The sequence below is a fragment of the Cucurbita pepo genome, chromosome 1 (genome assembly GCF_057944985.1).
Source record: "Cucurbita pepo subsp. pepo isolate OVF chromosome 1, ASM5794498v1, whole genome shotgun sequence".
In the NCBI taxonomy this organism is placed as follows: domain Eukaryota; kingdom Viridiplantae; phylum Streptophyta; class Magnoliopsida; order Cucurbitales; family Cucurbitaceae; genus Cucurbita; species Cucurbita pepo.
The window spans coordinates 6,831,453-6,857,518 of NC_141798.1; the positions used below are offsets into that span (position 1 = coordinate 6,831,453).

Sequence of the window (26,066 nt, forward strand, 5' to 3'; positions counted from 1 at the left end):
GTGAGGACGCTGACCCTATATGGGATGGATTGTGAGATCTCAGATCGATTGGATAGGGGAATAAAACATTTCTTATAAAGTTGTGAAAACCTCTTCCTAACAGACGAGTTTTAAAATCGTGCGGCTGCCGATTATACGTAACGAGCAAAAACGGACAATATCTGCTAGCGATTAGCTTGAATTATTGCAAATGATATCAGCAAGAACCGTTGATCCCTAAATGGGATAGATTGTAAAATCCCATATCGGTTGGAAATGAAAAGAATGTTTTAAAATCGTGAACCTGACAACATAACCGGCCGGGAGTTATATGTGAAGTTTTAATCAAGATTTTAAAAATATTAATAACAATTAGGGGCATTTAAGGCTGTTTAAACTGTAAACACGTAAGTTTAATTTCATGAAACTTGCATCGCTAATATTTTGAATTATCAAACAAATTTTGCCATTTAGTTGCTAATTTTGTGTATTAAAAGCCCGGTCTAACTTGAAAATGGGAGGATAGTCTTAGGGGCATTCAAGTCTTTTCATATTTCGAATTTATTACATTTATTTGTGACAGCCAAATAAATTCATTTATACCAAGCTTATGATGCCATTTTTGTATCATTAATTGTGTTTGTTTCGATGATTTGATGTATAAAGATGAGATATATTGCTATTTACATCATTCTATGTTTTAATTATTTAAAGTAAACCTATATTTTTCACCTAAAACTGCAATTTCGTAATTTTATCCTTTATGCTAAATAAGTTTAACTAGTATTTATTAATATGCTACTGTAATAAAAAACAATAATTTAAAACCTATTTTCATTCTTCTTTTTAAACTTTCACAAATTTATTATAATTTGATGCATATTCATATTTATTTTTGTCATTCCAAATTTAAATAACGTAAAAGTATAGATTTGAAAATCTAATTTTTTAAGTTACTTTTAAACCGATAATGTAAGCATATAAATAAAATTATTTTTTTATGTAAAATTAAAATTAAAATTAATTATTTACCTATATATTTTAATAGATTTTTAAAATTTTAATTTTGTGATTAATAAATCTTCTTCTGAATTTTTTTTTATTTATGCGACAGTTGACTAAAATTTAATAAAATATACAAAACATATAATTTAAAATTATGAATTTTATTAGACACCACATCCAAACTTTATATATATATATTATATATTAAAAAATTATTAGGATGAAACTATAATTATATTTAATGTAATAGAATACAAACCTCAATATAAAACTATGATTTGAAGGTTAAAACATTATTATGATTTTTGTATTTTTGGTGTTGTTCAATTTTAGTGGTAATAGCTTAAATAAAATTACAATTAATTCATTTGGTCAATGATTTTTTATTTTTTATTTATTTATTATGGAAATGGGTTTAAACTATAATAATAAGTTTCAAGCTAGAAAGGTAATAAAAAATAAAAATTATTTTTAGAAAAAATAACTAAATAAATCTAATATTTATTGAAACTACACCAAATAAAGCCAAAAAAAAAAAAAAAAAAACCGGAGAGTAGAGTGATATATTAATTAATGTAATTTTAGGCTCTAATTACTTGATTTAACATGAGAGGAATTTCACACAGAGTTGACGTGGAAGACACGTGTCGAGCGTAGAAGAGAAGTAAAAGTACCCATTTCGACGGATCGTGTTAAGATTGGGGCAATCAGGTTAATTAATAGCCATGCCCGATCTGGCCATCGTGGGCTCTCTTGCTTTTTGGATGTACACATGTGGACACTGCTGCAGTGGAGTTCGTTAAGGCCAAACCCACACTTTACCCCTCACACGCGCTCAATAGCGCGTGTAACCCACACTCACTTTTATAACATGTTCATATGATTGCACATGCTAAAGAAGGAACCTGCCGTTCAAACCCACTATAATGTTTCTTAATCATCGCATGAATTGACGTGGCAATTCCTAAATTAATATTAATAATATTATTATTATTACATATTTAATATTACTCCTTTTTTTAATCTTTTGAATTTGTGTTCCTGCACTTGGATGCATGAGAACATCGATCCAGACAACATTTTAATTGTTCCCTCCCTTTTTATAATCATATTATTCTTAATTTTTTAATTGTGAAAATAATTTATTTAATTGAATCCTAGCTGAAAATTTGACTCACAACTAAATAAATAAAAATGGAAAATAATAATAATAATAATGACTTATTGGAATTAGTGAGAGCAGGCGCGTGGAGTAGCGGCGGCAAGAAATGAAACTGAATCACGAAGATCCAACCCTAAAACGGTGCGTATAGAAGCATCGGATACCTTGGTAAAGTCCTCAATAAGGCCATCCAGCTACCCGTGCCAGATCTCTCCATGGTGGTTGAATTATAAATAATTAATTATTTATTACAGTTAAAAGAAGAAAAAAAAGGGGTGAAAATTGGATTAGGATTTTGGATGGGATTGGGTTACCAAATTCCAACTCATTGCCAAAAGTGAATCTTTCCACGTGAGGTGTCTGGTAGCGTACCAACTGCTTGGATTTCAGCATTAATCATTCCCTTATTATTATCTTATGCTTTATTCCCTCTTTTTTTCTACCTCCCTCACACACCCTTTTTTGTTTTCTTTAAGATATTTATATTATTCATAAACTCATTAAATTATTATAAATTTAAAATTTTCGGGATTAAATTGTTATTTTCACAAAAATTCAAGACTTAAATACGTTATTTTCCATGATACAAACTGTAACAATCAAAGTCCATTGTTAGTAGTATTGTCTTCCGTCTTTTCCTTTTCGGCTTCCCCTCAAATTAAGGAGAGGTTTTCATACCCTCGTAAACGATGTTCGTTTTCCTTCCTAACGAACGTGGGATCTAAGGTGATTTGGGTTTTTTTTTTCTCCAACTGTTTGGCAATGATTTAATTTGGTTGAGTTAATGTGACTTATTTTGTCTGGTTATGAAAAAAACCAAAGTGGGGTAAGTTGTATTTCATTTAATACATTTTTATTTAAGACCATAAATTCATTTCACAACTATACTATTTTTAAAATACATTATTATTATTTATTCGGCTTTAAACTTTTTTTTTTAATCTATTTATTAAAATAATGTTTATTTCACAATTTGATAATGTAAAAAGGAAATAAAGTATGTGAGTATGTAAATTATTTAAAAATACACATAAATTTACAAGTGTTCAATGTTTTATTAAAAAAAAATATAAAAAAATATAAATATAATACGTAATTTATTTATTTCATGGTGACTTATTTATTTATTTTATTTTTAAGACAAGATATAAGCATGTCATTGTCATTGTTAAATACATGTGTTTCCGGATGTTTCTTTTTTTCTGGTTCTGATATTTTCACGAAGCTGTAAAAATTAAAAATTTATGAAATACGAATTTTAAATATTTATATTTGCAAATAATTATAATTTTCATATACACTGTATTAAATATGACGGGCCCATATGTTGGTTACAAGATTCTCTGTGCATCATACAAATCTTGCTAAGGACTTGTATCGAGTAAATACATGAACGTACTAAAAAATAAAAAATAAAAAATATATATTTATCAACTATAGAGTTTACTATATACTGAATAATTTAATAAAGTGAATAAAAATATTCTTTATAATTAATTAAAGCATAATAAAGTTTCTAGTAATTATTAAGGATAGAAAAGTAAATTAATAATCTATAATAAAACGGCAATATTTAAGATTTTTTTAGGTGGCTATAGAGAACTCATTAAAAAAAATCCTTTGAGATTTCTTAGTGTATTATAATCATCAAGTTATTTTTAGGTCACTTTAAATTATTTGTATTTATAATTTAATAACTTTTTAGGAAAAAAAAGCTAAAAATAAACCAAGCCTTGAGATACGGAAGATTTGAAGGATCAGAGAAAAGACGGCTAAAAACAATGGCTTAGGAGGCTAAGCTAAAACTCAAATGCGCATTAAGAGAGTTAATAATGGAAGTCGACGGCGCGCGCAGCCACGCCGCACGCACATCTCCCAAAGCTCATTGCATAATGCTCCACATGTTTTGTTTTTTATATTATTTGGAGATTAGTTCCGGGTCAACCCACGTTCGGTAGTAACATATTTCTAATTTTGGTATTTTTCTCACATAAATAATTATTTTAAATACTAGAGTACCATTTGCGTAAGAAAAAAGAGGGGAAATAAAAATAAAAATAAAAATAAGCTTTTTTTCTAATATTTATTATTGCATTCTATAATAATAATAACAATAAGAATAATAAGAAGAAGATATGAATAAATTATGTGGTTTTTTTGTATTTATTATTTAGCAGCTGTATTTCACACACGAATTAAAGCTGTTTCATTTGTGGTTCCAACGTCGCTGTCCCTCAAATAAAAGGCCTTTCGGAATTTACACACACCTACCCAAATTATTTGATTCCTTAAAAAAAAAAAAAAAAAAAAAAAAAAAAAAAAAAAAAAAAAAAGACATAATAACATAATTTATAAAAATATATATAACGTTAATGATAATTTATAAAAAATTAAATATTATAACATATATATAAATTTATATATAAAAAGTAGGAGAGATAGGAAAATCAAATAATTCTTAGAAAATCAAATAGTTAATAAATGGGAGGATAGATTTAGTTTATTCGTTAACTATTAATATTTAAAAACAAAATAAAATAAAAAAAAAGAAGCTAAAATTTTAAATAAAAAAATAGTTTTGATTTTTCAAAATTCACTGTAAATTCAATTGTGAGTGGTACACTATCTTAATTAACAATGTGTTCATTTTCGTTTTGGGCTTACTTTCACATAAGGCCCATATAGAGTCAGAAAACTCAAGCCCACGAAATTTGCGCTTTAAATAAAATAATAAAAAAATCGAATTTTCGTACGACACGATGAACACGTCATTCACATATTGGATTCAATACCTAATAGTTAATAGAAAGTGCTTCTCAGCGCGCAGAGATGATACGACGTTAGTTATCGTTCCTTTTTCCTGTCGCATCACGAGAAGGAACCCACTGGGTATGCTCAAAATATTGCATTTTCAAATCCTTTCGGGTCGCGTTATTAAGAGAACACGTATCTATATGTCCTACGAAATTTGTGTATGAAATCCTGAAAAGATTTGTATATCCCCTTTAGGCTATTACTGCCACGGTCAATTTCACAGTTTTAAAAAACGCGCTTATTACAGAGAAGTTTTCATACAAGAATCTTTCGTTTTACACTCCCCGTGAAATCTCACAATCCATTCTTTAGGAGTCCTTCGTACTCTCTAACACACCACCCAGTGCCTCTCACAATCCACCCCTTAGAGGCCTATGATTCTAGCTGGCACACTACTCCAATGTTCTAAGCACTTTACTAATTGATACTATCTTTAGCTCGTTATGTTCGCCTTTAGCTTCATAATAAAACTATACCAGTGGAGTTTAAAAAGTAATAAATTAAATCTCCAAAGTACAAATTATGTTTTATTTATTTTAGATTTAAATCCGAAGACATTTTCCAGAAAACGATTATATATTATAATATCGATAACCGTCGAATATCCCGTTAACTGAATTAGGACTTGGGGATCACGAAAGAAATTTCTGTTTTTTTTTTAATTAATTAATTTATTAATTTTGATAGAAGGGAAATTCTTGGACTTCAAAACAGAAATTTTCCCGGTTACCAGGCGGGTATAAAAGCGAAACAGAACGGCGAAAAAACGAACTAGAAAAGAAAACAAGAAACGAATCACTTTCCCTCCACTTGGTGCTCTACTCTCGCTCTCTTTTCCCTCTAAAAATCAAGCTTCAACTTCCTACTCTCGTCATCTCTAACCAGTATAGGTTCCCGCCATTTTTATCGAGAAGAAGATTTCGTACAATATTCTTTATGGTGCCGGACTCATCTCCACCGGTTGTTGACGACGGCGCTTGTGATCTCGGTTTCTTATCGTCCAAAGAACGCTCTCTTTCGAGGCGCAATCTCAAGCAGCATCAGGAGCAAGGCAATGTGTCCTCGGATCGCTCTGTCGGCCGTTTTCGATCAAACCTCGACCGGCGCGATCGCTACGGGTGGTTTCCGTTCAGAAGGAGATCGTTCATCGTTTTGGCGTTCTTCGTTTTGTTCACGCTGTTCATGTTTCAGTTGTTTCTGGAGAGTTCGATGACTTCGGTGTTCTTGAAAAGGAGCAAGAAAGCTTGGCCGCGTGAGGCAGAGTTGAAGCCCGGGAGGACACTTAAGTTCGTGCCGCAGAGGATTCCTCGGAAGTTTATTGAAGGTAATGAGGTTGATCGATTGCACTCGGAGGATCATGTTGGTTTCCGGAAACCGAGGCTTGCTCTGGTGAGTGGTTAAGTTTCTATTCGTTCATACTTTCTCGAGTTATGGTTTAATTAGCTACTCGAACGAAATTATCTGACAATGAGTTAAGTTACGTCATCAAACATCCATTTCAATGCCTTCTGTCTTAGAAGATGAACTCAAACCATTTTCACTGGTGCGCAATAATAGATTGCGTTGATTAGTTTTTTCGCTCTCTGAAAGAAATTGTTTATACGAATTAGTACAACACCTGCTTTCTCTCTAGAGGTCAGCAACCAGAAGTTGAACGTTCACACGACTAATGTACAGTGCACAGTGTTTTAAAACTTCCAAGCAACTTTAGATTGAGCTCCATGGCATTACGGATGGTCTTGATTTTTGAAGTGACTGAGCCGGGAGTGACGACCACCTAAAGAAAAATAACGTGTATCTTTTCGAGGTAGTGATTATGCGTCACTGTAAAACTACAGACGAGTATACACTGTATTTTTACTGATAAAAATATTATATCACGTTTTTTTTGGCAGGAAAGTTGTGTAAAAAATGAAATCATGTTTTATGAATCTATAGTCATTACTTTAGACCTTTTAGGGATGAAAAAACTTTAGGGGAAGAACTTCGAATGGCAAGATAGATACAGTTGATGGAAATGAACAGTGGATTCCGATGTGAGCCTACTCCACTATACCTACTGTGGTCATATGCCAATAATATCATCAATTTGGTATTAGCATGTTTTGGCGTCTAAGAAATATTGTAAGCTGACGGGATATCATAGTGTATTGCTCTTGAATAATTTTTCACTGTCGACTTCATGCTGATGATTAATTGCTTTCCCTACAGCGATCATTATTAAGTTTTCACGATCCGTAAGATTCTGTCATAGTGACCGAATATTCTTGGCTTTAGAGCTTAGTAGCCACTACCAATTTTCCTGTCACTCTGAGTTCTAAAGTTAAACTCCATTCTTTTCTATGCAGAATCTTGGTTACTTTTGAGAATTTGTTGTATTAATACTCAGCAACTCTTATTACTAGCTTTTACATGTTTATATATGCCGTGATGCACATAACAATGTGTTAGTGAATGTTGTATCATCATGTGTAGACTCGATCAAGTACGAGAGTCCTAAAATGCACGGCTATTTGAGCAGCCACATCCCCCCCCCCCCCCCCCCCCCCCCCCCCCCAAAGGCATGATGGATTCTAGCAAATTAAGTTTTTATAAACGAACAAACTATTCCTAATTTTTTTGTTGCCTAAATTATCAGATATTGAGAAACATGGAGAAAGATTCACTATCCTTGTTCTTAATTACTGTAATGAAGAACATGAGGGAGCTTGGATATGTGTTTGAGGTGAGGTCTTTGACATTGCTTTTGTTACACGTATTGCATAATTGATTTTTATTTGCTGAAATAGCCGTGTAAGAAGTCACACGATGCATGGTTTTCTAGGCATATTCTGTGAGATCGGGCATTGATGTGTCGTTGAAACCTTCATGCTTGAAGGGTAATATTATTGGTTAGTTTTTAAATGATCATATTCTTATGGAAGAGGCTCAGATTTTTGCAGTTGGCAATGGAGAAGCACGTCAAATGTGGCTGAAACTTGGTCGGGTTGTCCTTTTAAGCCCAAAGCAGTTTGGCCAGATCAATTGGTTACTGTAAGTGCATATATATCTATACACACGCATACATCGGTTGTGCATTCGTACATAAAAGTAGACTAATGCCGTTCTTGTTTCCTATTTGTATGAGCACAAAATGATCTCTGTTAGTAGTCAGAACTGCATGAATGGTTAACTTTTGTCATTGCAGTTTTGAAGGCATTATCGTCGATTCTTTTGAAGGGAAGGAGGCTATTACAAGGTTGGTTTATTGATACTATATCTTTTAAAAGATGTTAGTGATGGAGTTTTCTGGAGTCTGAGGCCACGGTAAGTCATATGTTTTATCTGCTTGTAGGTGAAAATAATCACTGCTCAACTTCAGAAAACTTTTTAAATAATGTGGAATAATTATATTTACTCTATTTTTCACTTTTTTAACAAAACATTATATTAATAAGTAAAGATAATTACGAAAAAGGAGAATAAGGAATTCTCCAATTTAAAATACAGTGAAGTAAAAGAAATACAGTTAACCTTGCACGTTATGAACTTCTTACTATTAATGTTTACGAACACAGTTATCTTGTTAATATTTTTTTCTTTTATTTCAAATTGTAAAAACTGATGCAATGAGAATTGCATTTTTCTGGAAGATGTTGAAATTAGACTACTATAGTATTAATGATAGCAAATTTGTTTGGAGAATGTTGATACAGAATTATGAATATCTAAATGCTTATGCATTTTCCTGGTGAATGATTGGAGGGACCTTTCCATTAGTACGGTTGATGTGAAGAGATTTGAGACTTTTTTCCCCTTTTCATGGTATATAACTAATGAGTTTTCATGTATGCAGCATTATGCAGGAACCTTTTTGTTCAATACCACTTATATGGATCATTCAGGATGATATCCTAGCCAAGCGTCTTAAAATGTACAAGGACAAGGGCTGGGAGAATCTTGTTTCTCATTGGAGAAGTACTTTTAGCAGAGCTAGTGTTATTGTGTTTCCCAATTTTGCTCTTCCTGTAAGTTCGTGAACTTGGCTGTTTATATTATGTGGCTTTTAGACGCATGGTTAGCCTCAACTTTGACCTTTTTCTTTCCATAAAAAAAGTAAAAAAGACATTGACGTTTCTCTTAGAAACTGCTCATCTTCTATTTCCTTTTATATCAGATGCTATATAGTGCGCTTGACACTGGAAACTTTCATGTGATCCACGGATCACCAGTGGACGTTTGGACTGCTGAAATTTATAAGAGCTCTCACTTCAAGTTTAAATTAGGAGAGAAACTTGGATTTGGTATAGAAGATTTCGTAGTTCTTGTGGTTGGAAATTCCTTCTATAATGAGCTATCACCGGAATATGCTACGGCATTGTATCGCATGGGACCTCTACTAACAGAATTTGCAAGGAGGAAGAATCCTAGAGGGTCGTTTAAATTTGTTTTCTTGTGTGGTAATTCCTCCGACGGATGCAATGATGCTCTGCAGGTAGTCTTTTGTTATGCTTGTCACATTTTTAGCTTTATGTGCGTGCCAATTTGCCTCGTAATGCTACTTTCTCTTTCTCAAATTATATAGTGTGTAATTATTGGATATGTGAAATTGAGAAAATATTGATTGAATTGAAGTAGGTTTTATTTTCCTAAAATTTTAGTATAACTAGCAAATGGGATTTTATCTTCTTCTGTTCCAACTCTTGCTGGGAAATTTAAATCAAAGTTCTTCACCTCTGTACGATTTTTGTACTAAGCTCGACAGAGAAATCCTATGAATAATTGAATCCACAAATTTTCTGTTTTAGTTGTTGCAATATTTCTTAAGTGAAAATTTATAAGGTGAATGTAACTTGAAGCGGCAGAATTAGATTACCTTAAGAAATTATGATTATAATGGTAATGGACTGATAGTTCCAAATAGCATATGGGATGAGCATTTGGAGAAACCAACTTCAAATTTATATTCATGATGGGGATTGAGTTAGTTCTGGCTTGGCAAGTGTCTATGTGGATATATGCCGTATGTATGTTTTTTGCCTCCTCAATTATCTCAAATGGCTGAAAGAAAGGATGTTTATCCTGCCCTTGCTTAGGTGGTTAGGAGTTGTGACGTCCAATGGATGGGTCCGTCACTTAACCAAAGAATCTTGCATCTTCATAGCATAATAGTTAGTTTTTTTAAATTTAGAATTGAAGAGGAAGGAGGGTTTTACAATAGCTTTTATTAATTCTTGTTGTGGAGTTTGATCCTTCCCTTTGGCCTTGTTTGGTTTAGCTTTGGCCTTGTTTGGTTTAGATGTATCATGTAAAGTTTCTTATACTATAGCAACTAGACAACGCTTATATCTAGTGAGAAACCAATAAATGCTATTGAGATGGGAGGATACAGAAGATGGTCTTAAAATAAAATACTACTGCCCATGTAATTAGCAGTTGATACTTGCATGAAATATCTGAGACTGAGTAAGTTTGAGAACCAACATGCTAGCTTTAGAAAAAGGCAGTAAACTTTTGGATCACTTCTTCTGTATCGTATGGCCACTACAACTTTCTTGTAATTTGATTTCACAGTGACTGGAAATGAACGACACATCAAACAAGGTGAAGTCATAAAATATTATTTTTGTGTTTAATATGATTAGAAAGTAGTGGAAATGGGAAGGTTGATTTTTGGAGTTCGGAGTTTCTGTGGATTCCTGGTTCCATTCTCCATGTATGTCACTTATATGCTTTAATGATAGGGATCTAAGAATGGTACAAGGATCTGCCTTAACTATCGGGGTTTTAAATTCCTTGTCTATAGGGGCTTGAACATTCTACTAATGGTATAGGTGTCACTTGTAATCTTTGGTTTTCCAAACTTTGCTAATGAAGAAAGTAAGTGGACAGGACGTAGGCTAGGTACAAAAGAATGGCGTTGTCTTGTTATATGCAATGAATACATGAATACCTTTAAGATAAGACTGCTGTGTATGAGTTGGAACAGTCGGTAGATGCACCACCTAGTTTCTTTTCTTGATTTATTTTCTGCATACTTTTAAACGAGACCAAGTGTTGCACTTTTCTGACTCTAGATAAGGATGAATGGCGAATGTTTCTATTTGTACTTTTTCTTATGCATATGGTCTGACTCTAGATAAGTACTTTTTCTGCAGTATTTCTTTGGATTAATGATTAATCGTTCAACTTATGTAGGAAACTGCTTCACGTTTAAGACTTCCTCGTGGTTATTTAAGCCATTATAGCTTTGATCAAGACGTAAATGGTATTTTGTACGTGGCCGATATTGTTCTTTATGAATCTTTCCAAAATGTACAAGATTTTCCTCCCTTGCTCATTCGGGCGATGACCTTTGGAGTCCCAATAGTGGCACCTGATATGCCCATTATTAACCAATATGTGAGTTCATTCTACTTCTCTCCCCTCTTCCTCCACTAGAAAGGAAAAAATATAATAATAGTGTCTTGAAACATGCAGGTTGTTGGGAGCGTCCATGGATTACTTGTTACTAAATTTAGTTCAGATGCTTTGATAAGAGCTCTCTCTAATCTTTGTTTTGATGGAAGGCTCGCTAGAATTGCTAACAATCTTGCTTCATCTGGAAAATTACTTGCCAAAAATCTTCTTGCTTTAGAGTGCATTACTGGATATGCAAATCTGTTGGAGGAAGTCCTCAATTTCCCATCAGACGTTATACTGCCAGGTTCCATTACCCAGCTTCCAGAAGCAGCGTGGGAATGGGATCTCTTTTGGAAGGAAATAATACAAGGATCTTCCAATGAGCAACGCGATAAGAATGTTAAAAAGAAATCTAGTGTGGTGATTAAACTCGAAGAGGAGTTCTCTGACCTTGTTAGTCCCTTGAACATCTCCAGTCCTAGAAAGGAGATTTTGGTGCATGACATCCCAACTCAACAAGATTGGGATATTATCGGGGAAATAGATCGTACTGAAGAATATGACAGAGTGGAAATGGAGGAGGTATGTTGTTATTTTTCCATTATGGCTTGTCTGCAATTTTTATGTCACTCACTTTCCTGAGAGCGAGGCCATATGTGATTTGTTATGTAGCTTCAAGAAAGAACAGAAAGAATATTAGGTTCATGGGAAAAAATATATCGTAGCGCACGGAAGTCCGAAAAGATGAAGCTTGAAAATGAGAATGACGAGGAAGATCTCGAAAGGGCAGGGCAAGCAGTATGCATTTATGAGATATACAGCGGACCTGGAGCTTGGTCATTTTTGCATCATGGCTCTATGTTTCGTGGACTTAGTCTTGTGAGCTTCTTCCATCCAAAACTATCTGCTGATATTTTTCTGTTTGTTTTATTTTGTCTCACTTTTCTTTGTTATTATCTTCTGTGTCATTCATTCGAAAATGCAAGTAAGATTTTAGTCCATCAATCGTGCACTCTTGCTAGATCCTCAGTCTTGAATGTTAAACATGTATAAGAGATAATAGAATTTAGATTTTTTCATCAAATCTATGAGCAAGTAAAAGAAATGACAAGATAGTTTTGCTACATATCCAGCCATCGCTTCCTTAAAAAAACATCAACTAGATTGTTGAATTTAAAACTTGTGAATTTTATGGTGTCAAACATTAAACTCAATCTTGGCCCATTTTTTAACTTTTTGAACTTGTTATTCTTAAATGTGGATGTATTCCTTGCTTCCAAGATACTCATTTTACATTCTTTATTGCTTGTAATTTACATTGTACCCTACAGTCTTCGAGAGCACTGAGGTTGGAATCAGATGATGTCAATGCTCCCAAGCGTCTTCCTCTTTTGGAAGACAGATTCTATCAGGACATTCTTTGTGAGATGGGAGGAATGTTTGCTGTTGCAAATGAGATTGATACAATTCACAGAAGACCTTGGATTGGTTTCCAATCGTGGCAAGCTGACGGTAGGAAGGTAATCCGTACTTGCTAACATTCTTTCTTGCTTAGTTGTACTATTAGGCTGTAAGGCTTCAAGAGAAATGTAAATGGTGGATAGAAATTTTTGGAGGTTCTAGTTTAGACAAGGAGTACTTAACGGCCGCCCACTCTATTTGGTTTGCAAATGAAAGATTTTCATAACCATCTGGAATCTGGTAGTCAAAGATTTTGAGACTATATCTTCTTATGTAACAATCTTAGGCTTTATTAAACCACTGGCCTCCAGGTGTAATGAACGGGTTTTAAGCTCTATGCTATAATATATCTATGCTGCTAAGTAGATTTTTTTTAATGTATTTATTGATTTACTTCTATTCCTCTGATTCGTAATCAGCCTCTTCTGTTAAAAAGCAGGAGTCATTATCTAAAAAGGCTGGAAAGGTCTTGGAAGAAGCAATTCAGAATAATACTAGAGGGGAAGTTATTTACTTTTGGGCGTACATGGACGTGGATTCTGAAGTCACGGACAGCGCTGATGGTCCTTTTTGGCACACATGTGACATCTTCAATCGGGGACATTGCAGGTATATCAGTCATTCAACATATTCTTGTATGATAAGTTAGTTGTTTCATGTTCATAGGTCAAGTCTTCCATTGTTTTTTTAAAAACAAATAATTCTCATTAAAGGGTATGAAAGGTTTAAAAAGAAGAATTCCAAAGAAATCAGAGGAGCTTACAACAAAAGCATCATTCCAATTGGCATAAATGGATAATCTATTGACATTAACGAATGCATCCCTTTAGTCTTTTGATATTAATTGAAAGTTGACCCAGTACTTCGTATTTTATGATTGGAAATATAGAGAGAGTTTAATTGATTCTGCATCAACTTCCAAGTCGTGCGTGTTAACCAACTTTATCATCACTATTTAACATCAAATACGAAATGAATTACTAAAGTATAATACATTAGAATTTTACATTAAACAGATGCAATTTGAACATGTTCTCACTTAAAATTACATCCATCCAGTTCTACGTTTAAAGATGCCTTTAGGCAGATGTATGGACTGCATCCATCACATTCGGAAGCTCTTCCTCCAATGCCTAATGATGGCGGTCTCTGGTCTTATCTGCATAGCTGGGTGATGCCAACCCCTACATTTGTGGAGTTCATAATGTTTTCCCGGTAAGCACATTATATATATATCAGAAGTAGAACCCCATATATTTCGCACATTCCCTCTATTTTTTTGTTCTTCTTCAAAATTTCCTCCCTCACCACTGTGGATGTAATTTTGGCTTGAATAGTGACTGAAATTTTCGTATTTGAGCTGCAGGATGTTTGTTGATTCCGTAGATGCCGTGAACAGAAAGCTTGACAATAGCAGCAAATGTTTGCTGGCTTCCACTGGACTGGAGGTAAATATCCTACTTCTCTCCCTTGAGGAGATTACTTCTATGGTGAAATTAATTTCTTTATAATGTTCGAGTTAACGCAATTCTTCCCTAAATACTTCAAAATTTTTGGGAAAAACACTAATTAAATGGTCCCAAAACCACTCCCAATATGTGTTTGAAATGCCTTCTAAAAATATATTTTAAATAAAACACTTATTACATCAGCACCGCAAAAGAAAATTTATTAAGTGTTTCTCCTAAAAGCACTTTAAGATTTTTTATTAGGTTCTTAAAATTTTTGAGTCTTCTGTTTTTGATGGGCAGAGAAGGCAGTGTTATTGCCGGCTGTTGGATATCCTGATAAACGTGTGGGCGTACCACAGTGGGCGGAGAATGGTTTATTTAACCCCACGTTCAGGCTCGCTAGTGGAGCAGCATCCCCTTGAAGAACGTCAGGACTTCATGTGGTCCAAATTCTTCAACATCACATTATTGAAAGCCATGGATGCAGACTTGGCCGAAGCGGCCGATGATGGCGATCACCCGAGAACCAAATGGTTATGGCCATTAACAGGAGACGTATTCTGGGAAGGGATGTATGCAAGGAAAAGCAAAGAAAGGCACAGGCACAAAGTTGAAAAGAGGACAAAACCCCGACATAAAAAATCAGGCAACCGCCGTAATCATGAACACAAGCAAAAACCACTTGGAAAATAGCTGACAACAAACTAATAGTCTATTTGCAGCAACTGGTAAGTTTAACTCATTTATTTATTTTTGTCTTCTCATCGAAAATTGGGATTTTCTTATTGACTAGATATTTGGTTCTCTTCTTTCAAACGGTTAGCAGCAGATTGTAGATAAGATAGATCGAAATGGTGATGATGCTTTACGAGTACAGAAGACTATCGTCAATTCAAGTACGTCACTTTCTTTCAACCTCTTTTCCATAATACGTGGAGTCTAGCAATTAGATGATGTATATAATATCTGTAATCAACATTTTTTGCATTCAATTTAGAACTTAGCGAAATTGACGAAATGAGGGATACACATCTAGAGTCACTATTCACTACATATCTTAAAAAAATTCGTTCGTACGGCGCATAGGTAAAAAATCTCACTAAGTTTTTTTTTTTGTTCCGTATATATTATTAAAAAAACTTAAATTATATTTTAGTAAATGTAGTGAATTAGTGTTAATTTTTAGGAGTGTTTATTAAAATACATCTTTGAAAAAAAATTACTACATAATAAAATACATTTCTTGTGTCTATAATATATTAACGTAAAGGAATAATCTAATAAGCGAGTGTTTAAAAAGAATTAAAAATAAAAATTAATGTTGAGGAAGACTAACGAAGCCAAGTGCAGAAAATAAGGATGAAATATTTTTATAGATTGTCATAGGTAAAAACACTCTTGTTATTTTTGTTTTGGAGTGATCTAAGAAAAATTAGGTTGGAGGGAATTATAGGGTGCCTTTTAAAAGCTTGTTTTGCATGCTTTAAAATTATTAGCAACTTGATAAAGAGTGAAAAAAAAAATGTAAAATAACACTATTAAATGATCTATAAAAAATAAGGAAATTAAATTATATTTTAGGCCAATTTACCAATTGAACATCTAGAGATCAAAATAAAAGTATGGAAATTTGAAAGAAAAATCAGAGAACATTAATAAAATATTATTTCCGTAAAGTCTTATAACATGATTCTTAATGTTGTGAGACGAATCATAGTGATAGTGGAACAGTACTAAATCCATTTTTGGTCGTTATTGACACTACTCTACTATTATTATAGTAGACTGCATGCATTATATTTCTTTATGATATATCCTCATAATAAAATATTAACGCAATCTTAGATAGCGTTTGCGATGCAACATACCTTCACTCAATTTTCATCTGGGCAATCTTCTAGAAATTGTATTATTTTGCTTCTTTCTTCGGTCGTGAGTTCTGGTTCATCTCCGGTTAATCTTGCCCGAAGAATGGTTCTATCACTACCTGGATCCTCATCTTCAACCACCTAAACAAACAACAAAAAATAACATTTTTTTTTACTGAGGAAAATTTAATTTAAGTTTGAATTTTTTATTTATAAAATTGAACAATCTAAAATCGTACTTCAATGAAATTGTTGACGTGGCCATCTTTGTTGGGTGGAGTGACCGGCTCGTTTTCGTTGCATGTCCATACACCATCAATAATGTACTTGTATTCGTATCGTCCTTCCTGTTGAATCCAAATCAAACAAATTCGGCCATAATTCTTAAATTCACGAGGTCAGGATTCAAATCTCCATACTCACATTTGATGTGCAAAAATAATCTAATTAGAATTTAAAATTTATGCAACATTGAAATGGTTGATTATAATTGTCATACCGGCAGTTCCTTATTGAGAATCCATGCACCTCGTTCCTTGTCGAATTTTAATGGAATTCTCTGAAAAAAAAAAAAAAAGTCCCACAGACAGAACAATAAATACAATATCTAACTTGTAAAATTTGTTGATAATTCTAAAATTCATCGAGAATACACTAAATATTTCTTATCGTAACTAATTAGATTGCGAAATCGAGCAATAGACACGAGATACTGAATCGTTCAGCCACAATCAACATTCTAACACCATCCATTCCTAAACATACACTTACAAATATCATGATCTAGAGTACATTAGAATTTAGAACATAGATGAAGCTTATATAATAATATAACTAAAGGAAAAACTGAATTTGAGTAATAAGTCACAACCATGAACCAAGTTATCAAAATAACTCCACAATGTTGCACCATCCGCAGGTAAAAATGTCCAAATTCTTTCTAGGATATAGACAGCTTCTGAACTACCATTCACCAACGGCAGGAAAGGAAAAACTTTCGTTTAAAACCAGCCATGTTATTTCTATCTTATCTAGAGTTAAAGAATCAAAATGTAAAATTTAGAAGTCCCATCAAGCTTCAAAGGACTTCTCAGTGTTACATGTAGTTATTACTGCCATAAATGCCTCTTAGGGATGTAGTTATTACTGCCATAAATGCCTACTACTTAGTGACTGTTTGTCCAAAATTATTGAAAGAAGTAGTCTCACATTCACTAATTCACTAATTACGGGGAAGACCGTAGGTTTATAAGGAACACCATCACCCTTGGTATGAGGCCTTTTGAAAAACTAAAAGTAAAGCCGCGAGAGCTTATGCTTAAAGTGGACGATATCATACCATTGTGAAGGGTCGGTAGTTTCTAAACATTGTTTAAGGCATCAAAATATCTACTAATCTACTAAAGAATAGGACATATGTTACACGTGCACCGTTTTCTAAAACTAAATCAACATTCAAGGAATTAATAAGGCATCAAGAGGATGGCAAGGGAAGAAAGAGAAAGAAACTTGTTACCTGGCCCCATCCAATATCAAGCCCAGATACTTCTACAGTTGAGCATTGGTGATTCTCCCATGATAAAGTGACAGGCTTGTTTTTAAATCCTGAAAGCTTCAAGTAAAATATAGCGGTTAATCACTTTTGTCCCACATTATAAGCAATAACCCATTGAGCTCAACTAAAAAAACAATGCAACTTCAGATTTGGGGATAAAAATAAAAGGGACCAAAACTGTTATTCAAATAAACCATAAAATATAAATACTTACAATATCGGCCGTTGCACTTTTAATAGCATCTATTTTCGGGAAGCATGAGCGTTTGCTCTGCAAGAAAGCAAATCAAAGCACATTCAGCAACATTAGAAGCCGATAATTTATATCAGTACTTTTCCACCCAGCAATCTACGTCACAAATCATGACTGATTTAATAAGCTATTGCATTCACTACTCAGTAAAGTATGAGAATGACTGTTGGACCCATACTTTAAATGGGAGAATGTTTTCGCTTCACACTATAAAAGATATGCTGAAAAAGGACAGCCGAAGTATTTGGGATTAGAATGCTACAAATATTATTTGTTAACTATATAGTACAATATTAAAAAATTATAACTTTAAAAAGAAAACAGTCTTTTTTTTGGAACATCCCATGTTGAAGCTACGATTACAAGTCAAGACACTAGTTGACACTTCGGTTAGTGCAATGGTTAACCAAAAAGATTTATCAACTCCAAACTAAAGTAGAGTTGTATAATTTAGTTCAGATTTTATTTGGCTCCTTTTGGTAGGTGCTTTCTAGACACTTTTTGTAATCATTCAATTTTCTCAGTCAGAACTCGGCTTTTCTGATTTTTTTTTTTTTTTTTTAATAATGTAAAGAATATTTCTGGAGTCCTATTTTTCCAATTCAAATAGATTAGGAACACGCAGAGTAAATCAAACCAATAGAAGATTTTCATACTGCTGCACTAAATGAGTATAATGGATGTTACCAGCAGTAATTCTAAAGCCTCATTGAGTGTGTAGCCTTGAACCCAGAACATGTATGCCATCTGTAGTTCATAAGATATTTTAAAAGTTGGTAAGAAGTTAATCAACATAATTATCAATAATTAAGATTGTGCTAGAAATGAACTAAGATGGATATAAGGTTTTAAAAAATCCACTGAATGGTCATGAAAAATTGAAATTCTCAAGAACCCATAGGATCTCAAATTCCTCTGGGGGTAAGAGTACATCGATATTTGTAATGCTACTGGACTTCATTAATATGGCCAAAAATAATTTCCATATACAAGGTTACAGTTGTTTATTTTGTAAGGCAGGATAATAATCTCTATCAAGTATGGTAACAATTACAATTACTCAACTTGCAATCCTACCTTAACATACAACTACAAATACAAATACATTCCAAATACATTTCAACATGAACAGATTCACAATCCTAACTTTACATGGACATTCAGATTAAAATGTGATGTTCATAACCGTTTTCATATGACAGCAACCTCAGAAATATTTGCTTGTAATATTTTGGATATTAATCTGAACTTAATTTTTCATCATCGTAAAAAAAACAATAGTTGGCAAAGCAAAGAAAACAAATGTACTTAGTACACAAAACTAAAAATGTTGGAGCAGATGTGATCACTGTTCATAATCCTACATTAACCTTACAATTCTTTTTTGATGAAAATAAAGGGTACAGAAAAAAGTGCATTGGATGTTGTTTAAGAACTGTCAACCAAAGATTAACACTCTTAACTGGAGCTGAATCTCAAACATCTCAAACAAAAGCACAGAAATTTATTTCAAGCCTTAAGGCATGTATCCAGTTACCCAGCAGAATACATCCTTAGGAATTAAAAGAAAAATTGTTGCAATATCAGACAATAGCCAAAATATTAACATGATGAAGAAGGAGACGGACAAAATGGGGGCTGAAGAAATCAATAAAAAGTAAGGACAAAAATAACTGCACAATTAAGTTTATCAATACAAAAAAACTTAAATGGAGCAGGGTATGAAACAGCACATAAAACCAAGACAACCTTTTTCAGGAGAGATTCTATTTTTCGTGCCCTATTATGCTCAATTAAAATCATAATATTCCAAACAAATAATTTGTACAGCAGAGCAATTTATTTCTACAAGCAAGCTTATGCGCATACCGCAACAGCAGGAGCTCTTCCAAGTCCAGCAGTGCAATGTATGTAAGCCACTCCACCATTTCGGTTTATGGCTTTATGCAATTTACTTACAACAGCTGGTAACCTTAGCCGTAGGTCGAATGCATCAAAATCCCTGTTGCATCAAACCTTAGTTGGCTGTTGTAGAAAGCAAAATCCTCACATAATTAAAAAATATAATGCTCTTGTTTGCATGAGGTTGAGTGTATGAATAAATTTGATTGGCATAATAAATAAGGAAGAAACAGTTGAAACACTGAGTCATTTAAGATATGAATTCTCCACAAGTGTACTAAGTAGATCCGATTTTAATATTTCTTTCAATTAATTAAGATAAAGTTCAAGCCAGACCGAGAGGTCGATGAAAGGATGTATGAGAATTTTTCAGGCTAGATGAGGAAATGATTTGGACTTTGAGATAAGTTAATTGGAAACCTACGCTAGAAATTGCTTAACAGAGGAGATCAAGGATGAAGCAAGAAATACTTTAGATTGTATAGGTCTATGGTGGTAAATGACGGAACAGAAAAGTATATGAAAATCTGTATCCACTAACATGTTAGCGAAAAAAATTGAAAATAATTAATCTATAGTTCAAATGATCAAACAAAAATTTTGTAGTCTCCAAATATATAAATATAATTGCCTGTTGCTATACCCAACTTTTTCAAATGCTTTATCAACATAATGTTGCATCAGCTCTAGTAATTCCTCTTGCAAGAGCTCAAAATTGCAGTCATGTGCTTTACAGATTTATAGCTTTCCGTCAAAGCACAGAACATTATAGGTCAAGATAACAACCACCTACTAACCTTATCTGAGCTCGCAAATGTTCAATATCATCAAACGTCTTTGTATATGCTATTATAGCACCAATGTCAACCCCAAAATATCTTTCCAACACAGTGAAGGAATTCAGCAGTTTTGACTTTATTGATGAAACTATACTTTTGTGAAATATTGGAATTTCTCAAATAGTAATTATTTAGAAGGAAAAAAAAAAAAAAAAGAATTGAATGAACTTTTTTAAAGTGGAACATTTAGGAAAATATTTACAGAAATGAAATTTGGATACTCCAAATCTGGATCTTGCTGCAAGCAGAAAATTGTTTTTACTCCAATGCTGCGAAGCTTGTCAACATCCTCTGGAGTCTGACATAAGTAGGATTAGAATGAAATTGTAAGGAAGTTAGTGCATAAAAATGTACCAGATGAAAAATGTCAAAAACAATTATCACCTGTAGGCACGATCCTACAATTAAATCTGGACGAATGAAGTTGTAGTTCATTCCCAGCTCATGTCTATATGTCAATACTATATCATAAAAGCAAAAGGAATCAGATTAGACAATTAAAGAATAAGGACTTAGCAACATGCACTCTAAGCTCTAGCTTCATGGTCACAAAAACACTGGCATATTTGATCAATTAGCAGCAAACATTCACCACTGAATTTTGAGTTACTTTCGAATTAAACATGTCTGGAATCTGAATAAATTTATTTATGAAATGTTCACAGTAGCCAGGTATTTTCCAGTTCAAAGTGGAGTCGTAGGATCAGGCTCTTACCAGCCCCCATAGCTTCTGTCATGTTATGGCTATATATTTCAGATTTTTCCTCCTCTGCCTCGGGATCATCAACTTCAGCTCCACTCATTTCGGCACTTGATGTAGAGCCAGATACTGCCTATAGACAACAAGTCATGATTTCAAATATTTATTGTTTATAGAGACCAGTGACGTAAAACAACCAAAACTACAGATGAATGAACAGACATATTTGCTGTAAGACTTGCTACACTTCCGAAATTGAGATATGATAGCAATATATAAAAATTCACGATTGTACTACGCCTCAAACAGAGCTAAAATTTCAATCAGAAAACTGATTGAAGAAAACAATCACTCACGTGAAACTAACAAATCGATCATATTTAAACAATCGTTCACAGATGAATGAACAGACATATTTGCTGTAAGACTTGCCACACTTCCAAAATTGAGATACGATAGCAATATATAAAAATTCACAATTCTACTACGCCTCAAACGGAGCTAAAATTCAATCAGAAAATTGATTGAAGAAAACAATCACTCACGTGAAACTAACAAATCGATCGTATTAAAACAATCGTTTATAAATTCTTATAATCACAAGTTCTCAGTAGCTACCTTCACGGTAAAACGTCGGTGTAGATCCGCAAAGTTCCTTATCACCTGTATCAAGCGAAACGATCTGTTTACCGTTCGATACACAAAGAACACAGAGAGGCTGAATATATAAACTGCAAAATTATAATGTGGCGCGAACGGAGTACCAGATTCCGGAGCTGGAATTCAGGCTTTCTCTGTCGGCATTTGAAGCTCTGGAACGGCAAAGATGATGATCTGAAACTCGGAGAGAAAATAGGACTGTAAGAAAAGATTTTAATGAAATTAATGGAACCAGAAGGAATCGGAAGTAGATGATTATTTCACTTCAGAACAGACATTGAAAGGTTTTGAAGACAGTTCATGACGAATCGCGATCGTTCTCCGCTGCGCGATGAAGCAAATTGGCAGAGCTCTCTTACACAGACGGACTTCGATCGATGCCTTGGTTCACTTTAACGTACTTTCACAGCACACTCTCGATCACGTTCCTGTGAATCTCAGAGGATGTGCCTTCCCGTGATTGATATTCTCCCCTTAACTGAGATCTTTTGAGATGATATTTATAGCCTGTTGAAATTAAAATGGCAATTTATATGCATTCGGTTTTCTTGTTACTTTTTTTTTTAAAAAAAAAATAAATTAAATTAAAATACCTTTCTATTTTAAAAAATGCTTTTGTTTCTCTTTCTTTTTCCTTTTCTTTTTCTTTTTTTAATTTTAGGTAAATCGTTTGGAATTTATTTTAAATAACTCTTAAATTTTAATTAATATTTCTAATAAAATATATGTACGTCATTACCATAGTATATAAACAAAAATCACTACTTCACCTAACACTTGTTCTTTTTTTACTTTTCACTTCTTCAGTGCCCTATTAATTCTTTTATTGTTATTATTATTTATCAATCCTCTTAATTCTTTTTATTATTATTATTATTCATCGAACTGTAAAAACTTCATCACTTTTTATCTCTATATCTCTTAATATCGTAATCTTAAATAAATAAATGAATTTCTATTTTATCTAAAAAAATAAATACATTTTTAAATATTTAAATAGTCAATTTATTTGAAGTTATCTCGAGTTTGAAAATAGAATTGGATCGACAAAGTCTTAATCTTACCAAATCCAAAAATTTAAATCACCCCCTAAAAATTCGACAAAACCATGAATCGTCACATACAAATAGAGATGACAAAGGAATATCGATGAACACGACTCTCTCTACAATGCAATGTTATGATATTGTCCTTTCTCCACAATGCTATAATATTGTCCATTTTGAGAGTGTAAGCTGTCATGATTTTGCTTTCAAAATGCCTCAAACTAATAGAGATACAATTTCTTGATTATAAATTCATGATCATTCTCTAAATTAGTCGAATGAGACTTTCATCTATAAAAAATAAGTGGTATTGTCTCGAAAAAATCTCGGTCGTGTTTTAAAAATCTCTAATAAAAATATATTATGCATATTCGAGAAGCCCATTGGGCCTATTTGAAAAAATAAGAGCAAGCGAAAAAGCCCATGTCGAGGCCCATGAAACGGCCACGCTGTTGGTAATAAATTATTAAAAAAAATAGTTAAATCTCAAACTATTTTCTATTTACTTGAATCTCTCGAGTGTAGTTAAACTTATTAAAACATATAATAATATATTTTAATTTTGACAGAATAATATTTTAAAAAAATCATCCACCCAACAAAATGAAAGAAGCAGGCTGATCTCCGAAAGAGTTTTAAATTAACAAAATTAAAAAAAAAAAAAAAAACTAATAATAAAAAAAAAAGTCACATTTTCAACCATTAGCGCCCCAAAAGAAACAAATCTTTTTTATATGAATTGAGTTAGCACCAACAAGATATCATAGTTATCGCATCCTAAACACTAATTAACTGTCACGAAGCAAAAACGTATTGTATCCTACCGAAAAATATTGTGGGTATTTAGTGCAAATAAAATTAAACATTAATTATGGAATAAAAATCTCTCGTACATGAGTAAAGACAATTATCTTAATTTTTATAATTATGAAATTATTTATTTTTTAAATAATATTTAATTAGAAACTTAGTCATAAAAACTATAATATTTTTTAAGCTTAGGATTAAAACCTATCAACTTTACAAGAAGCCAAGAATTAATTTTTGTTTTTTTTTTTATTTATTTACAAAAACACAAATTCTTTTAAAAAATAATGTGGATATATATTTATATATATAAATGGCAGAGATTTTCTTAATCTTATTTGTGGATATATATATATATATATATATATATATTTGGAACACAAGTTGGAGTTGCAGCTGTTATGGTTCCTTTTTCGGCTTTAATCTTTGAATCTTCCGCTGTCACGTGACGTGGTGAGCTTTTTCTTTGAATCTGCCACCGCAAATACAACGGAAACGGGACAAAACCGAACCAAATCAAATTCCAGCCGTTGGATTTCAAATTTCTAGCCGCCCCAATCACGACAAAGACACGCTCCCGCCATGTGAAAGTGACAAAAGCTTATTTATTGCAATTTGTCGTAATCAATCGATCCCTTGCCATTTCAGTGTTGTTCTTTAAAAATAAAATACAATAATATAGAAAATATCTCGAAATTCCTTTCTTTATTTTAAAAATACTTATAATTTTTTTAAAAATTAGTAATTTTCATTTTCTTGATGATCATCAAAGAAAGGATGGCGTGTCGACCAACATATCAACTAAAGAAGGCGAGACGGCCAAAATTGACCGACTGGAGTTCAAGTCAAGTCAACGTAGGCTACCTTATCCTTTCCTTTTGGAGCGCGTGTAGAAGCATCGTCATCAATCAATTTCAACTAAAAAATAAAAATATATGAATACCAGGCTTAACGGTTCGAATATCATTCTGTAAGACCGAACCTCTCATTCATTAATTAATAAACAATTAATTAATTGATATTAGGTATATTAATTCATATTTTATCAGGTATTTTATGTATTTAATATAAATTATATTAATTAATATGTTAATGATCAACCGAACAAAAAAAAAAAAAAAATACAACTTACAAAACGTGACCAAATTGATCATTCATTATAATTGGTCAATTTTCTTAGGTACGAAATTGCATTAAATGATGTAGATTCATGACAAATCTTGCAAATGTGATAGGCCAACAAGTAAGATACGTGACGCGAGAGCATATTATTTTTTCACAAAATAAAAAAAAGTAAATGAAATTTTTTTAAATCATTATAACTTGCTTAATTTTCTGGCATAAATTTGTTTTGGGTGTCAAATAAATCATATTTAAGCAATACTTTGAGCCATTTTAGATAATAATATTTTAATTGCTACAATTTCTGACTAAGCAACACTTTACCAGAAAAACCACTTGCAAATGTCGTAATAATTATGACTTTGACGGCTGAGAATAATAAATAATAAATAAATAATTTTCAACATTTGTATTTTCTTTCTTATTTTATATTTTTTAATATTTTATTTTTAAAAATAATTTTGGTGATTACTTTCACTTACTATTATCTTTTTTATTTTAATAAAATTAAACAATGAAATAATATATTTGAAGATATTAAAATGAAATAAAGTGTATATATAATTAATTAAATTTGGAACAAAATAAATAAAAGGAACAAGCGATTATGATTTGAATTTTCCAGCAAAGCATCCATTCCACGGCTTGCTTTTGAAGGGAATTTATATTTAATTTTAAAAACTAAAATTCAAATTATGAATTTTCCTCAATCAAATCAACACATTAAAGTTTATTTCACAAAACTTATCGAGCATCTAAATTGTACCTTAATTCATAATTGTACAATTTCTGTAATTATATTATGAAGTAAATTGGGAGAATTTAAATTTATAATTTATAAATTTATTTTTCATCTAACTTAGAACTATAAATCTATTTTTAGCTTAATACGAATTTTTTTATATAAAATTATTACTAATTTATTTAAAAAAAAAAAAAAAATTTAATGTTAATATTGAAAATTTTAATTTATACTATTCAAGCTTGAAACCAATTATAAAATAATACTACTTGAAAGCTTTCTTACTAAAATAAGATAGAAACTGTGTTAGTTATTTTAT

General features: G+C 32.4%; 2 protein-coding genes across 2 annotated transcripts; one reads left to right on the forward strand and one right to left on the reverse strand.

The window, feature by feature from the left end:
• The first annotated feature begins 5,713 nt into the window (after positions 1 to 5,713).
• Positions 5,714 to 15,753, forward strand: LOC111809035 (uncharacterized). Its single transcript, XM_023695358.2, has 15 exons — positions 5,714 to 6,349; positions 7,599 to 7,685; positions 7,893 to 7,993; positions 8,148 to 8,198; positions 8,796 to 8,967; positions 9,117 to 9,434; positions 11,138 to 11,341; positions 11,420 to 11,923; positions 12,014 to 12,220; positions 12,673 to 12,861; positions 13,242 to 13,411; positions 13,862 to 14,017; positions 14,169 to 14,250; positions 14,554 to 14,981; positions 15,080 to 15,753. Exons 1-14 carry the CDS (start codon positions 5,897 to 5,899, stop codon positions 14,944 to 14,946), a joined length of 3,087 nt encoding a protein of 1,028 aa, XP_023551126.2. The 5' UTR covers positions 5,714 to 5,896; the 3' UTR covers positions 14,947 to 14,981; positions 15,080 to 15,753.
• Positions 15,754 to 15,882: 129 nt separating this feature from the next.
• Positions 15,883 to 22,522, reverse strand: LOC111777875 (phosphoglucan phosphatase DSP4, amyloplastic). The gene is made up of 14 exons (XM_023657608.2): positions 22,307 to 22,522; positions 22,135 to 22,204; positions 21,989 to 22,033; positions 21,386 to 21,503; positions 21,055 to 21,131; positions 20,892 to 20,968; positions 20,629 to 20,709; positions 19,799 to 19,931; positions 18,617 to 18,676; positions 17,891 to 17,947; positions 17,638 to 17,733; positions 16,621 to 16,680; positions 16,361 to 16,468; positions 15,883 to 16,262 (listed from the first exon to the last, which is right to left on the reverse strand). The coding sequence occupies exons 1-14, from the start codon at positions 22,330 to 22,332 to the stop codon at positions 16,128 to 16,130; spliced, it is 1,143 nt and encodes a 380-aa protein (XP_023513376.1). The 5' UTR covers positions 22,333 to 22,522; the 3' UTR covers positions 15,883 to 16,127.
• Positions 22,523 to 26,066: the final 3,544 nt, after the last annotated feature.